This window comes from Aquarana catesbeiana, linkage group LG09 (assembly GCF_042186555.1).
Source record: "Aquarana catesbeiana isolate 2022-GZ linkage group LG09, ASM4218655v1, whole genome shotgun sequence".
NCBI lineage: Eukaryota > Metazoa > Chordata > Amphibia > Anura > Ranidae > Aquarana > Aquarana catesbeiana.
Window position 1 is genome coordinate 57,223,058 of NC_133332.1, and position 17,113 is coordinate 57,240,170.

Here is a 17,113-nt window from a genome sequence, read left to right on the forward strand (position 1 = left end):
ATAGAGGGTCATTTTCTGAAGCCTCTATAAATATCCATAATGGGATTTCCTGTTTTGCATGGTATTTGGACAGACTGGCCAAATGTGCTGCTCTGTAGTAGTTAGTAAAATTAGGGTATCCCAGGCCTCCTTTATTTTTGGGAAGATGTAGTGTGTGTATAGGTATACGTGGTTTAGAAGAGCCCCATATAAACGAAGTTGCTCTTTTTTGTACTATTCTCAAAAAATAGGAAGGAATTGGAATAGGGAGGACTCTGAATAGATAAAGCAATTTGGGTAGAATAGTCATTTTGATTGCATTAATCTTCCCTATCCAGGATAAAGGAAGTTGCGACCATTGTTTTATTAGATTTGTGATCTGTCTTAATACAGGAGGATAATTGGTTGAGAATAAGTCAGAATGAGATGCTGTTAAATGAATTCCAAGATATGGGATTGATTTTTCTGCCCATGTGAATGGGAGTGCAGCCCTAGCTGGGATCAATTCCATGTTTGTGAGTGAAATATTAAGCACTAGGCATTTCTTAGGATTAATCATAAGGCCGGATAGGGCTGCAAATCCATCAAGAGCTGGTATTAAGTTAGGACCAGAGACCTGTGGTGATGATAGAAAAAGTAATATATCGTCTGCAAATATACATAATTTGTGTGTAATACCTCCTACTTCAATGCCAGTTATAGTTTGGTTTGTTCTGATGTATTGGGCCATGGGTTCGAGTATAAGGGCAAATAATAAGGGAGATAATGGGCAACCGGGTACCTCTTTCGATATTAAAGGCTTCAGATTTGTATCCAGCATATTTTATATAGGCTTTGGGTTTATTATATAATGCTTTGATCCATGTTAAAAAGTGGGGTCCAAAACCCCATTTTTGTAATGAATATTGCATATATTGCCAGGATACTGTGTCAAATGCCCTCTTAATATCGAGAGATAGAAAACATAAAGGGATTTTCCGTTTTTTAGCAATATGTGCCAATAACACTGCCCTGCGTATATTATCGCCTGCCTGTCTATTTGGCATGAAGCCTACTTGATCTCTATGTATTAACTTTCCTATAATGCTATTGAGGCGTTTTGCTATTATTTTTGCTAATAATTTAATATCGAGGTTTAACAGAGAGATAGGCCGATAATTCACACAGGAAGTATCATCAGAAAGGGGTTTTGGGATCATACAAACAATTGCCATTAGTGTTTCTTGCCGAAAAGAATGTCCATCTAGAAGTTTGTTAAAAGTTTCAGTGAGAATGGGAGAGAGTATTTCTGAGAATGTTTTATAGTATAAAGCCGAGTAGCCGTCTGGGCCTGGTCTTTTGTTAAGTTTTAAGTCTTTTATGGCGTTAGCAACTTCATCTATAGTTATAGGCTCATCCAAACTGCTTTTTTGATTCTGAGATAACTCAGGTAAGGTTATTTTTGAGAAGAAGGATTCAGCCTCTGTAGGATTAAATTCATTGTTTGTCTTGTATAAAGTTGCGAGATGTGAGTGAAATTTATGGACTATTTTAACTGGATTACAAGTGTAAACATTTTTTGATAATTTCAAACGTATTGGTTTGAAAGATTTGTTAGTTGAATTTAATGCCCGAGCCAAATATGTACCTGGTTTGTTTGTATTCATGTAGAAATTGTGTTTGGAGCGTTTGAGGGATTTATCAACTGACTCAGTGAGAAATAGATCGTATTCCAATCTAGATTTTTCCAGATGAGATTTTGTACTCTGAGATGGATTATCTTGAAATGATATGTAGGCTGCATTAAAATTGAGTTCTAGTTTTTTTGCTAGATTTTTGCGTTCCCGTTTAAATAGTGCCATTTGTCTTTGTATTGTACCACGCAAGACAGGCTTATGAGCTTCCCACAGTGTTATTGGGGAGATGTCTGTTGTATTATTAATTGATATGTATTCCTTTAAAGCTTGTTCAATGGCCATCTGATGTAGTGGGTGTTTGAGCATTATGTCCGGTAAGTACCACGTTGGGTCATGCGCTTTTGGTATGGCTGAGGCTATAGTAGTGTATACTGCATTATGGTCAGACCACGGAATCGGAACTATATCTGATGCAATAATTTCTGGTATCCTTCCTATTGTTAGAAAAATATGATCTATTCTGGTGAAGGTTTGATGAGGGTGCGAGAAATAAGTGAATTTCTTTTTCATTGGGTTACTTTCTCTCCATGAATCTACCAGATTGTATTTGGAAAGAAGTTAAGAAAAAGGTAATCTAGAGGTTATTTTGGATGGTGTAAAAGGTGATTTATCTAGAAATGGGAGGAGGACCTGGTTCGAATCCCCACACATTATCACTGTTCCTATTTTGTGTGTATTAATCACTTGTAATATATGTGAGAGGAATGGTGTAGGTTGTTTGTTAGGAGCGTAGTAGGAAATCACCGTGATTGCTGTATCCATTATATAACCCATGAGTATCAGGTATCTACCTTCTGGGTCTTTAATTTCTGATGATAAGGTGAATGGTGTGGATCGGTGAAATGCAATTAGAGTTCCCCTTTGCTTGGTACAGGCAGAAGCCGTGTAAATTTGTTGATAAAAAGGAGAAATATATTTTGGAGTAGAATCTTTGGTGAAGTGTGTTTCTTGGAGGCATACTATGTGAGCCTTCTTGTTATGGAAAGTACGGAAGGCTTTGGTCCTTTTTTGAGGGACATTTATTCCCTGAACATTCAGGGAAAGTATATTCAGTGGTGCCATGGCAATAGATCAAATAGTTTTGACTTACTTTTTGTTATGCAGAGCTGACTGCGCAGATCAACCTGTGTGGACTGAAGAGATGAATAGATAGAAAAGAAACCAGTGAATTCTGGAGTAAAGAGTAAACAAAAAACATATGAGATTAGATGATACATTGTATAAATTATTTTTTGCAAGTAATCACAATTTACCCGTGAAAGAGAATAAATTTCTCTCTCAGGGGAATAAGTGCCTTCGTCACACTCCCACATAATATGGTTGGGAGAATGAGGAGGGCTAATGGGGGTACACGGATCTTCCGCTTACAGGAGAGAAGTGCTATGTCAAAAGACATCAAAATGATGTTTCATTAATTGGAGTGCAGAATATAGTTTTTGTTGAAATTATTTATTCCAGGGTGGTTGTATATGGTTAGTCTTGCCCTAGGCTAAATAATTCAGTTAGAAAGGTACTGTTAATAACTTTGGTATTGATGAAGATAGTTTGAATTATTTTGGGATTTTAACCCTTTTAGAGTAAACAATTACATATTTTATTCATATGTAACTGTTTAGATATGTTAACTCATAAAATTGAGGTTACACTGCCTCAGATCAGAATAAACAAAAACATAACTCTAGGAACTAGTTAGGCAATAATATATCCGTTTCAAGAAAAGAAAGAAAAAGCTTCCATTACTTCTGGATTATTGAACATATTTGTCCTAAAAAGTAATAAATCTATTGTTATTACCTGATAATATATAACTGAACAAGAATTTCCTTATTTCACTTATATATTCTAAGGCTATATGAATCAGAAGTAATTAGAAGTATAACTGGAATGTAACATGATCCCACACAGTGTGTGACTATCAGAATGCAGTTACATTCAGTTATAAATATAGGTTTTTTATAGAGAACCATCTCTTAGTATAATAAATGAAGAGATATCAGGAATTAGGATGTCAGTCCATTGAATCTTCTTGGTCCATGGATGATGTGGCATAACGGCCTCTTTTGTGAGAATGATGATTCCCATTTTGTTCTGAAATTTTCTGGGTGCTGCCTGAAGGTGAAGATGATGCCATTCTTCTGCGTGTGGGAGTGTTGCTGCTTGTGGGTTCTCTCAGATTTAATTTTAAAAGGGTTTGTTGTAGTTCATCTGCTGATCTGCTTCTGTAAATTGTACCTTGGTAGTTAAATCTGACTGAAAAGGGGAAGCCCCATTGATACATAATGTTGTGGCGTTGCAGTTCCATTAGTTGGGGTTTCATGGATCGTCTTTTAGTAATAGTAAGTTGGGATAGGTCAGCAAAAATTTGATAATTGTGTCCTTGAAAATTAAGTTCCTTTTTTTCTCTTGCAGCAATTAGTATTTGTTCTTTCGTTCTGTAATAATGAAATTTTGTGATTATATCACGTGGGGGTCCATCTTTCTTTTTTCCTGTGAGGGCTCTGTGTACTCTGTCCAGTTCTAAACGTTCAATAGGGATATCTGGCTTTAGTTCTTGTAATAGAGCAGTAATAGTAGATTGCAGGTCTGTCACAGTTTCAGGTATTCCCCTTATGCGCAAGTTTGAACGTCTGGCTCTATTTTCGTAATCTTCGAGCTTAGTTTGAAGTATTAAATTCTCTTTTTTTAATTGTTCCAATTCTGTTATATTTTCTTGGGTTGTAATTTCAATTTCATCCATTTTTATTTCTAAGGCTGCGGTGCGGTTTCCCAGCTCTCTTATTTCTTTGGTTAGGCTTTTTGTTATTTGGTCTGAGGTTTGTTTTAAAGCCTTATGAAGCATCTTTTCAAATTGTAATAATATTACTGGGGATACTGAGGAGGCTTGTGGAGAAGTTTGTGAGAGGATTTGTTCTGTATCTGACTCAAATGGAGAGTCTTGCTGTGACATTTTCTGTCTGTGAGAGCGCCCTGATGCTGTATCTTGTGAGGTGACTGGAGCTGCTTCAGCTGCAGTGAGTGCCTGTGAGCTCTTTGTGAGGTGATTTTTATTTCTGCCACGGTTTCCTCCCAATACCATATTTCCTGCCCAAACTTTCACAGTTTGTTCCCTGGGGCAAAAAGGTTCAAATGGATACCTTTTGAGCCTGCAGGCTCCGCTTTGTCCTTCTCTTCTCTCCTCAGCGGTGTGGAGCTCTAACAATGCATGTCTGCTCCGCTAGGCTCCGCCTCCTGCTCCCCCGGCAGTTGCAGTTTTTTATGTCACATATGTTTTCTTCAGATTGTAAGAAAATACAGGATTTTAAAAGTGCATATAAGATAATCAATCCAAGACTTTATCTTGAAAAGATAAAAACATTACAATTTTATTAATATATAAACCTTTAAAATAATAAAAACATTGTGCATATCACATGTTCTCTTTGGTCGTTATTTCATAGCAGTAACAATGATAAAATGTTTTGCCCAGATAGGTTTCTTCAGGAGAATGTAGATTTCAGACTACATTTTAATTAATAAAACAGTAACAGACACACATCAAAATGACTTTATACCAGTAAACATTACTGGCTAGGACTCCTTAACACTACCCATGATTATTAACAACATTGAACACATGGTTGTATTGTTCTAGTGTCTGAAATAAGTCCTTTTAAATGGTCGAAGAAGCCTTAACCAACAATGTAAAAATGTTTACAGGTATAATGTTATTTTGATGTGTGTCTGTTACTGTTTTATTAATTATTAATTTGTATATAGCCTCATACAGTTAGCGGTATTTACCCTGAAGAAGTCTATCTTGGCGAAACATGTTGGGGAACTACATAGGGCTGGGAGATTTTCTATAAAAAAATCTACGATTTTCTTAAGAACTCGATTCACGATTCGAATCGAGTTTTTTTTTTTTGGACACTGCACAGTCCTGAGGAGCTGCGGGCAGGAGTTTTTTAGGCGATGCCGCGGCTTCGGCCTAGCCCACGGCGTCTGGCCTCGGGGACTAGGTCAAAGCCCGCGCCCTTACCTAAACTCCTGCCCGCAGCTTCTCAGGACCGGCGCGGTGAAAAAAAAAAATCTAAAAAAATAGATTTGCTTAAATTTTGAATCGATTTGACCTCTCAACTCGATTCAAGATTTAAATCGATTTTTTTTCCCAGCCCTAGAACTACATCATTGTTATTGCTAGGAAACGATGACTAAAGAGACTATGTGATATGACCAATGTTTTTAATAATATTTTAACGTTTGCAAAAGTATTCACCCCCCTTGGCATTTTTCGTGTTTTGTTGCCTCACAACCTGGAATTAACATGGATTGTTTGAGGATTTGCATCATTTAATTTACAGAACATGCCCACAACTTTGAAGATTTTTTTTTTTTTTTTAATTGTGAAGCAAACAACAAATAGGACAAAATAACAGAAAAAGTCAATGTGCATAACTATTCACCCCCCTAAAATAAATACTTTGTAGAGCCACCTTTTGCAGCTATCACAGCTCCAAGTCGCTTTGGATAAGTCTCTATGAGCTTACCACATCTTACCACTGGGATTTTTGCCCATTCCTCCTTACAAAACTGCTCCAGGTCCTTCAAGTTGGATGCTTTGCGCTTGCGAACAGCAATCTTTAAGTCTGACCACAGATTTTCAATTGGATTGAGGTCTGGGCTTTGACTAGGCCATTCCAACACATTTACATGTTTCCCCTTAAACCACTCAAGTGTTGCTTTAGCAGTGTGTTTGGGGTCATTGTCCTGCTGGAAGGTGAACCTCTGTCCTAGCCTCAAATCACACACAGAGTGGTACAGGTTTTGCTCAAGAATATCCCTGTATTTAGCACCATCCATCTTTCCCTCAACTCTGACCAGTTTCCCAGTCCCGACTGCTGAAAAACATCCCCACCGCATGATGCTGCCACCACCATGTTTCACTGTGGGGATGGTGTTCTTTGGGTGATGTGATGTGTTGGGTTTGCGCCAGACATAGCATTTTCTTTGATTGCCAAAAAGTTCATCAGACCAGAGCACCTTCCTCCATACATTTTAGGAGTCTCCCACATGCCTTTTCGCAAACTCAAAACGTGCCGTTTTGTTTTTTGCTGAAAGTAATGACTTTCTTCTGGCCACTCTGCCATAAAGCCCTACTCTATGGAGCGTACGTCTTATTATCGTCCTATGTACAGATACTCCAGTCTCTGCTGTGGAACTCTGCAACTCCTCCAGGGTCACCTTAGGTCTCTGTGCTGCCTTTCTGCTTTCTGATTAATGCCCTCCTTGCCCGGTGCATGAGTTTTGGTGTGCGGCTGTCTCTTGGCGGGTTTGCTGTTGTGCCGTGTTTTTCCATTTGGTTATGATAGATTTGATGGTTCTCCTAGGAATCATCAAAAATTTGGATATTTTTTTATAACCTAACTCTGACTTGTACTTCTCAACAACATTGTCCCTTACTTGTTTGGAGAGTTCCTTGGTCTTCATGGCTGTATTTGGTTAGTGGTGCCTCTTTCTTAGGTGTTGCAGCCTCTGGGGCCTTTCAAAAGGTGTGTATATGTAATGACAGATCATGTGACACTTAGATTGCACACAGGTGGACATCATTTCACTAATTATGTGACTTCTGAAGGTAATTGGTTGCACCAGAGCTTTTTATGGGCTTCATAACAAAGGGGGTGAATACATTTGCACATGCCAATTATCAGTTTTTTATTTCTGAAAAATAGTTTTATGTATATATTTTTCTAATTTTACTAACTAACTTAGACTATTGTGTTCTGATCCATCACATATAATTCAGATTAAAAAAACATTTAACTGAAGGCTGTAATGTAACAAAATAGGTAAAAAGCCAAGGGGGGGGGGGGGGTGTGAATATTTTTGCAAGGCACTGTATATTGACAAAATTGTAATGTTTTTATGTTTAAAAAAAAAAAAGTCTTGGACTGATTGTCTCATATTTTCTTACAATCTAAAGAAAAAAATTGCACAGGTGTTTATCAAATGCATATTTTTTGAAAAAAATACAATAAAATGAATTTGAGTGCAGGCAAAAGCAAATATAATATCCACTTTTTGATAAAATATTAAAGATGGGGTTGTGTAAAATAAATAGATACCAAACATGTTAAGACCTAAAATTGCGTGCACCCACTAAATGGCGAAAAACGACAATACCTAAAATTGACTTTTACCGAAGCTTTACAAGTTATCAGTTTAGAGTTAACCATGAAGTATGGCCCTGGTTTTCTTGTTTCATCTCGCACAGTCACAGCGATTTCTCGCATGTGTGGTGCAGTTACTGATTACATACACGTGTGGGACCTAGGCACCTAGCAGTCACATGTATGCGTGGGAGGGACAGGGGTGCTTTTTAATCTTTTTAAGTTTTGTTTATTTTATCATAATTTCTTTACTTTTTTTTTTTTTACATGTTTTCATTTACCTTTATTGCTAACACAAGAGGGCTAACAAGCCTCTTATGTGATAGCATTGGACAGGTGACAGGAATCCTTCATGGAGACATTAGGGGTTTATTAGGGCATTATGAAGACAATAGGGGTTATGGAGACATTAGGGCCCCAATTTCTCTCCTGCCCTCCAATGCAGCTAATCAAGCACAGATTGTGCTTGATTAGCTGTTATACTGGCTCCAGCAGCTGAGGAATTAAAGCCATGAACCTGGATGTATATATATGATGCAGCGCTCGTGACAAATTAAAACAAATACATAAGTGTATTACCGCTGCTGTAGAAAAAAGTACTAATACTTAAATAAAAAAACAAACACATACAGCGCTGGCAAAAAATATATATAACCACACCGTAAATAAAATACTATATAGAAAGTGCTCTGTGCAATATTCCTATAATCATGAATCCATAAATAACATGAATAAAGTGCTAAATACGTAGGATATATAAATGGATATACAGTTAGTGCTAAACACAAACTAATTACTAATTAATAGATTACTATTTACTAATTTAGCACATGTATGGAGTGCCAAATAAATAGGATGTGAATAGATATGCAATTGGTGCTAAACACAAACCAATTACTATTGAAATGGTGAAAAACAATATAAATTATGTGCTAAAAGGATAAATGAAATTAATAATAGTGGTAAATAGTCCCAGATAAATGCCATCAGCTAAACTGCTACACAGGGCTCTTGGTGGTGGTCTCACTGGAGAGAAAACAGCATCTCTTCAACCTATGCTGACAGTCAATCCCCTGGTGTGCTGCAGTATGATGCCTCTGATGTAGATGCAATATGAATGGCTTATAATCGTAAAATCAAGCTATATACCAAACCAATATACCGGAGCTTAGACTCTACAAAAGGTATTTTGACGACATTTTTATAATTTGGGCAGGATCACCAGAATCTTTTTGTGAATTTCTAAAGAAAATTAGTGAAAATCCTTTTGGCATTTCTTTTTCTGAAAGTTTCAGCCACACAGAGATTAATTTTCTAGATCTCACTGTATTCAGAGAAGGTGACAAACTATGCACACGCACTTTCTTTAAGGATGTTGACAGGAATGGTTACATTCCGTTGACCAGCTGTCATCATCCGAGGTGGTTGAGGGGTATTCCAAAAAGCCAAATTCTTAGAGTCAGAAGAAACTGCAGCAAAGAAGATGATTACAATTCCCAAGCTAATGTTATTTTGGAACGTTTTCAAGCCAAGGGATACAAATTGGAAGATTTGGAACGAACCAAAAGGACAGTTGGTGAAATGGATAGGAAGGATTTATTTAAACCTAAAGTCAAAAAAGAAAATGATTATGGTATAGCATTCATGACTGGTTATAATAGACAATATCGTCGTTTTGAAAAAATTCTTAAAGAACATTGGCCTCTATTGTTGGAACACACTGATTTGAAGAAGATCCTACCTACCCAGCCCAAATTCATCTACACAAAGCCACCTACGCTTAGATTACAATTGGCACATAATGTGGTGAACCCACCCAGGAAGGTGTGTACCTTTTTGGATAAGATTGGGTTCTACAGCTGTGGAAGATGTATGATATATAGGACTTCAAAATTTCGTAGGAAAAAAATCACTCATTTCAGGTCGATATCCGAAGGAAGATCTTTTGAAATAAAAAAATTCATCACATGCAGTACCATGCATGTTACTTACCTACTGTCCTGTCCGTGTAGCTTACAGTATGTGGGGAGGACCACTAGACAGTTAGGAGTTAGACTTAGAGAACATGTTAATAGAATTAAGAAAGGATACAAACATCATGGTCTCTCAAACCATTTTAGGCTATTCCATAATAGGGACCCTAGTCTAATAACCATTTGTGGAATTGATAGAGTCGAGGACCACTGGCGAGGCTCTGATCTTAAGAGAGCCATTTCCCAGAATGAAACTCAATGGATCCATAGGCTTCGTACCTTGCATCCCTATGGGCTCAACATTGAGCTGGATCTTAATTGTTTCTTATCCAACTGGTAATATTTTTCTAGATTCTAATTGGTTCTATCTAACTGGGTATATCCAATTTCTTTATAGTTCGTTACCAAATGTTGATGTATTCTGATTATATTTTTATATATTTTTTCATATTTTATTGTTGGGTGGAGTATATTTCAGATTGGGGGGTAGAAGAGAGTAAGCCATACTTATCCCCTCCTAATATGTTGTTGCATTTATATGCATTATATAATTTTAAAATTCTTTTATTTATTTTTTTCAGATTAGGAGAAGATGGTATTTAGTAAATCTTCATGTTTTTCAGATTGGCGTCCTTCTGATATTTGCACATGTGTATTTTGGGATATTTTTCTATTTTTATTTTTATTATTTTTACATTTTATATTTTTTTTATTTTTTATTTTTATTTTTCATTATTTTTATTTCATTTTTTATTTCAATTTCCCATATTCCTATCAAAATAATACGCTCGTATGTTTAACTAGACAAATTATGTTAATGATGTGATACCTATTATCCATGCGAGATTTAGTTGTCTATGTATTTTAAGTTTTTTTATATATATTAATTGAATGTCGTGTCTATATATTTCTAGCAATAAAGTTTTTTTTGGTGTTGCAACAGGATATGATGAATCAGGACAAATGGTGGTGATATACTCCCACTAGCCTTGATTGGCTGTCACTTTTTTCATTTCCTTGTTGGGAGGAGTCCACACACCTTATATATGGGCTGGATGTTATGTCTTTGATGATGCCCTGGAAGAGGGGCGAAATGCGTCGACGAAACATCCAGCTCACGCTTAACCAGTGACGCTTCTTCCTGTTCCCGTGGAACGCACGCCTACAGCGGCGATCGCGGAAGTTTTTCTGACATGCCTGATTGCAACCATGTATCTTGTGAGTAGCGCTATGATGCGCAAGTGATTTTTTTTCTCCGCAATACTTCACTATATTGCTTTTTCTTGTCTTTTTGGGTCTGATTCGATGGTTGACACCTACAAGTATGACCTATTTGCTACGATTATAAGCCATTCATATTGCATCTACATCAGAGGCATCATACTGCAGCACACCAGGGGATTGACTGTCAGCATAGGTTGAAGAGATGCTGTTTTCTCTCCAGTGAGACCGCCACCAAGAGCCCTGTGTAGCAGTTTAGCTGATGGCATTTATCTGGGACTATTTACCACTATTATTAATTTCATTTATCCTTTTAGCACATAATTTATATTGTTTTTCACCATTTCAATAGTAATTGGTTTGTGTTTAGCACCAATTGCATATCTATTCACATCCTATTTATTTGGCACTCCATACATGTGCTAAATTAGTAAATAGTAATCTATTAATTAGTAATTGGCTCGTGTTTAGCACTAACTGTATATCCATTTATATCCTACGTTTTTAGCACTTTATTCATGTTATTTATGGATTCATGATGATTATAGGAATATTGCACAGAGCACTTTCTATATAGTATTTTATTTACGGTGTGGTTATATATATTTTTTTGCCAGCGCTGTATGTGTTTGTTTTTTTATGAACCTGGATGTGCCATAATTCACGTTGCTTCTGAGTTCATTGATGTTCATTAATTGCTGTAATTTTTGCCTGGATCTCCTGCCTGTTTTTATGAAGATGTGTATTGGGCTTTGTAGCTGGAAGTCTGCTTCTGTCTAGACCAGTGTTTCTCAACTCCAGTCCTCAAGGCGCCCCCAACAGGTCATGTTTTCAGGCTCTCCATTATTTTGCACAGGTGATTTGATCAGTTTCACTGCCTTAGTAATTACCACAGCCGTTTCATCTGAGGGAAATCCTGAAAACATGACCTGTTGGGGCGCCTTGAGGACTGGAGCTGAGAAACACTGGTCTAGACCAGTGATGGCGAACCTTGGCACCCCAAATGTTTTGGAACTACATTTCCCATGATGCTACACTTCGGAGTGCCTTAGCATTATGGGGAATGTAGTTTCAAAACATCTGGGGTGCCAAGGTTCGCCAACACTGGTCTAGATAGAGGAACTGTGGGGTGACTTTGTACATGTACTACAATTTATTGTTCTGTCTTTATATGATGCTTCCTTTCATAAATACATGGATTTTGAAAAGCTAAGGATTTGAAGTGCTGCTTATTTTTGTTTAGAATAAATTTAACAGCAGCCTGGAGTGGAGCTTTAAAGCCCCAGCATCAACATGATAGTCAGGAAACTGGCATTTTCAGAAGAAGAAGCGCAGAAGTTGATATATTTCTTTTAAAATAGGACCATTTTTACTGATAATGGTCCTAACACATTTTTATTGGTATTATGTCATTGTTGTTTAGGCTTATCATTCACTAATGGAGATGAATGGAGACAGCTGAGACAGTTTACCCTCCATACTCTTAAAGATTTTGGAATGGGCAAGAAAAGTTTTGAAGACCCCATTCTGGAGGAAGCACATCATGTTGTGGAACACTTCAGAAATTTAAATGGTAAGCATAAAATACCCTTCCTGCCCCTTCACTTTTTCATTGTTCTGTATCCAGATATGACAACAACAGTGTTTTATCAAAATGTTTTATAAATGACATAGAGCAGGGGCGTCATCCTCAATTTCATTGCGATCTGTATCAGCTTTATGGTTGCCCTCAAAGGACCGGTTATATCTGTATATCTGTAAGACTAGATATCCAGAGTACCTCACCTCCCCCACTTACATCAAATTTCAAGAGTCCCCAACCATCGGAAGTCAAGACTCCCCCACCCTCCCTTACATCACAATGCACACCCTTTACCTCGTGCTGCTACTGGGAAGAAGCTGAGAGCGAAGCTGGGAAGCAGAAGGTGCGGGGTCTAGAGGAGGAACTAGGTGAGGGCTGGAATCAGCTGAATGCTGAGACCAGGGGAGGTGCAGATGAGAGGGTGCTGCAGCTGACCATAGGCGCAGGATCTATAGGAGAAGTTCTGGACTCCTCTCTGCTGCTGACTGCTGAGACAAGGTGGAGGCAGAGACAAGCCAGCTGCCAAGTTAGGGCAAAGTGACGTGTTCTCTTAAAAGCTCACTCACTGACCTACTACTAATGGCTCCTGCTGCTGCATCTCAGCCAATCAGGAGATAGAGACCAGGGGGAGCCTCAGCTCTCGTGCACATTGCTGGCTCGAGATCGGGCTTAGTAGGTAAGTAGGGGGGGGGGGGGGTTGAGGGGGCTGCTGTACACTGAAGGCTTTTTAACTTCATGCATGGAATGCATGAAGGTAAAAAACCTTCAGCCTTTGCAACCACTTTAAGTTAGTAACTGGAGTCCACAGAAGTGAACACTTCAGACCCACGCTTTAAATGCTCCTTCTAAAGCCTGAAAATGAATATGCTGTTAGCTGTCATGAATTATGGAAGGATGTTTGTTAAGGTTCTCATTTATTCAGGCCATGGTATAGCTCGTACTATTTAGGTACATTCAACTGGACTTGTTCTGTAATGTTGAAGATGTTTTGTAGCTCATCAATCCACTTGTTCGGTTCCAGTGCACGTCAGGACAATAAACATTTGTACATCCAATGGTGATTGGATTGAGCTGTTGATATAAATGCTGGGATATAATCCTGAACACATTGGAACTGAAGAAATGGCATGGTAAACTATGAAACATCTTCAACATAGTCCAGAACAAGTCCAGTTAAATGTGACTACTATGAGTTGCTGGAGGAGGATATTACTGAATCTGGTCTTGTATGTACATGCTGAGCTCTACCATTTACCACCCAGAGCAAGTCTGTATACCAGGGGTGTCCAAACTTTTTTCAAAGAGGCCCAGATTGAATGAAGTTTACATGCGTGAGGGCTGACCAATTTGCTTAATATTCTTTGAACCATTAAAATTAAATGTAAATTAACTAATACACTGCCCAACAAGAATGACCTTGCCTTTGTGTGGTGAAGGGTCTAAGGATGAGTTTGGGCTTATTATTTGTATATACCATATTTATCGTTGTATAACACGCACCTTCACTTTAAGAGGGAAGTTTCAGGAAAAAAATTAAGTTTTAAATAAAGAACTGTGAAGCAAAATATGGGTCAGTGCCCATGAATGCAGCCTCACCATTGCCATGAGAGCAACCTCACCATTGCCATGAATACAGCCTCACCATTGCTCTGAATGCAGCCCATTCATTGCCATGAATGCAGCCTCGCCATTGCCATGAATGCAGCCTCGCCATTGCCATGAATGCAGCCTAACAAGTACCTGAATGCAGCATCACCATTGCCATGAATTCAGCCTCTGAATGCAGCCTCACCATTGCCATGAATGCAGCCTCACAAGTGCCATGAATGCAGCCTCACAAGTGCCATGAATGCAGCCTCTGAATGCAGCCTTACCATTGCCATGAATGCAGCCCCACCATTGACATGAATTCAGCCTCTGAATGCAGCTTTACCATTGCCATGAATGCAGCCTCACCAGTGCCATGAATGCAGCTTTACCAGTGCCATGAATGCAGCCTCACCATTGCCTTGAATGCAACCTTACCATTGCCATGAATGCAGCCTCACCATTGCCATGAATGCAGCCTCACCAGTGCCATAAATGCAGCCTCACCATTGCCATGAATGCAGCCTCACCATTGTTATGAATGCAGCTTCACCATTGCCATGAATACAGCCTCACCATTACCATGAATGCAGCCTCTGAATGTAGCCCATTTATTGCCATGAATGCAGCCTCACCATTGCCTGAATGCAGCCTCTGAATGCAGCCTCACCATTGCCATAAATGCAGCCTCACCATTGCCATGAATGCAGCCTCACAAGTGCCATGAATTCAGCCTCTGAATGCAGCCTTACCATTGCCATGAATGCAGCCCCACCATTGCCATGAATTCAGCCTCTGAATGCAGCCCTACCATTGCCATGAATGCAGCCCCACCATTGCCATGAATTCAGCCTCTGAATGCAGTTTTACCATTGCCGTGAATGCAGCCTCACAAGTGCCATGAATGCAGCCTCACCAGTGCCATGAATACAGCCCCACCATTGCCATGAATTCAGCCTCTGAATGCAGCTTTACCATTGCCATGAATGCAGCCTCTGAATGCAGCTTTACCATTGCCGTGAATGCAGCCTCACAATGCCATAAATGCAGCCTCACCATTGCCATCAGTGCAGCCTGATCCATGCCCAACTACAGCCTTGGAGGGGACAGGGAGGAGGGTAGGACAAGCGCCAACAGATTACATAGAGGAGAATCTCCTGTTTACTCAGCGGCCTCTTTAATACAAAGTCCCGCCTCCTATGATAGACCGAACAGTCCTTCCAATGCCCACCCAGGAGATGGGACTTCCTATTACAGAGGCCGCCGAGTAAACAGGAGGTTGTCCTGTATGTAATGTGACGGCGCTCGTCCCGCCCCTTCCGAGGAACATAAATAAATACGGTATATATCTTTTGTGCCCCCCCCCCGAGGATTCGTTGGGGATTCGTTGGGGGCCACAAAAGATATATATATATATATATATATATATATATATATATATATATATCCAAATTACTCGTGTGGCCGTGTTTAACCGGAACATGGGCCGCAATTGACCCAAGGGCCGGACTTTGGACATGCCTGCTGTATAGCATCAAAGAACGTGTGTTTACTGAATGGATGTTTACAATTACACCACACATAAACCAAAATATCCTTGTACTTTTATGTATTTAGAGGAGCCATTTGAACCCAGCACCACTTTGATCTGTGCTTCCTCTAATGTCCTTGCTAATATATTATTGGGGACTCGTTATGACTACAATAACAAGAAATGGATGGAAATCCTACAGAAGTCACGTGAATCTTTTCATATTCTTTCATCTGTCTGGGGCCAGGTGAGGAAATTTATTATCAATGTTACTTTATGTCCAGAGATAAGGTCCATGGTATAAGCTTGACCATACACCAGTAGAATCTAGTTCAATCATTTTCATTATTACAATATTCGTTCAATTTTCTAATCATTGCTGGGGTCAAACTACTGTTAATTTTTGACCGTAGTTGCAAAAAATTTCAAAGGAGTAGGATGGAAATTTTTTCCTAAAGGAATGAAATTCTAACTATCAATGTGGTTGTAATGAAACCTATTTATTATTCCTGGAATCCCATTTAAATAGCAGATCTGGATGACACTTTAAGGGTTCTGATGAACAATTTTTCTAAAATGCCTATAAAAATCTAATAGTTAAATAGGCTATAGTGCATAGTCCTCCTCTCACAGTCTTGTGGGTACCCCCATGACACTCACATACAGCAGTCAGCACAGCAACAGCGGTCTCTAGGTAGGTGCACCAGTGGTCCTGAGAGCCCTATGCCAGCCCAGCCTGTCCTCTACACATGCAAAGCACCTCAAGCTGTGTTCCAGCAGTGCGGGCTTTCCCACAGTCCTACCAGGACTTGAGGTTCTACTCAGTCTTTTCCTGATGTAGCATGGACTACATCCCCCCATAAGTCTTTGTATCCTCATCTCTGAGTTCAGGGGGCAGGCTTTAATTTTCCTGGAATGCAGCTTCAGCTAGTCAGTGTAGGTGGGGTGCAGCGTGGTGCAGCGGCAATAATTCCCACTGTCAGGTGCAATGGAAAATAGTTCACCAGAGCAGGTATCAGCCGGACTGACGGTGTTAATCACTAGCCGACCTGCTCACGCAGATATACCGTGGCAGGTCGGCTCTCCTGCGCAAATCGCTGTGCCCGTATGGCGGCTTGCATGCTGCCGGCGGCACGCTTTCACTGCACGCTGCGGGAGCATGCCCGCGGGTTGTGTGGACTCAATGTCCGCTGGCGCCTTATACAGAGGCAGAATGGGGAACTGCCTTTGCAAACATGTCAGAGATCTACTGTTCGCACTGACCAAGAACAGTCACGCTAAAAATCGCAGATCGCCGCCATTACTAGAAAAAAAAAATACTAAAAATGCCATAAATCTATCCCCTATTTTGTAGATGCTATAACTTTTGCGCACACTAATAAATATACGCCTATTGCGATTTTTTTTTTTTTTTTACT

General features: G+C 39.3%; 1 protein-coding gene across 4 annotated transcripts in view; it reads left to right on the forward strand.

The window, feature by feature from the left end:
* Positions 1-17,113, forward strand: part of LOC141107671 (cytochrome P450 2C44-like) — a 129,657-nt gene that overhangs the window by 85,146 nt on the left and 27,398 nt on the right. For all 4 annotated transcript variants that reach the window (XM_073598572.1, XM_073598570.1, XM_073598573.1 and 1 more), the window contains 2 exons: positions 12,419-12,568; positions 15,782-15,942. In XM_073598572.1, the coding sequence (XP_073454673.1) occupies positions 12,419-12,568; positions 15,782-15,942 (311 nt within the window). The remainder of the gene's footprint in view (positions 1-12,418; positions 12,569-15,781; positions 15,943-17,113) is intronic.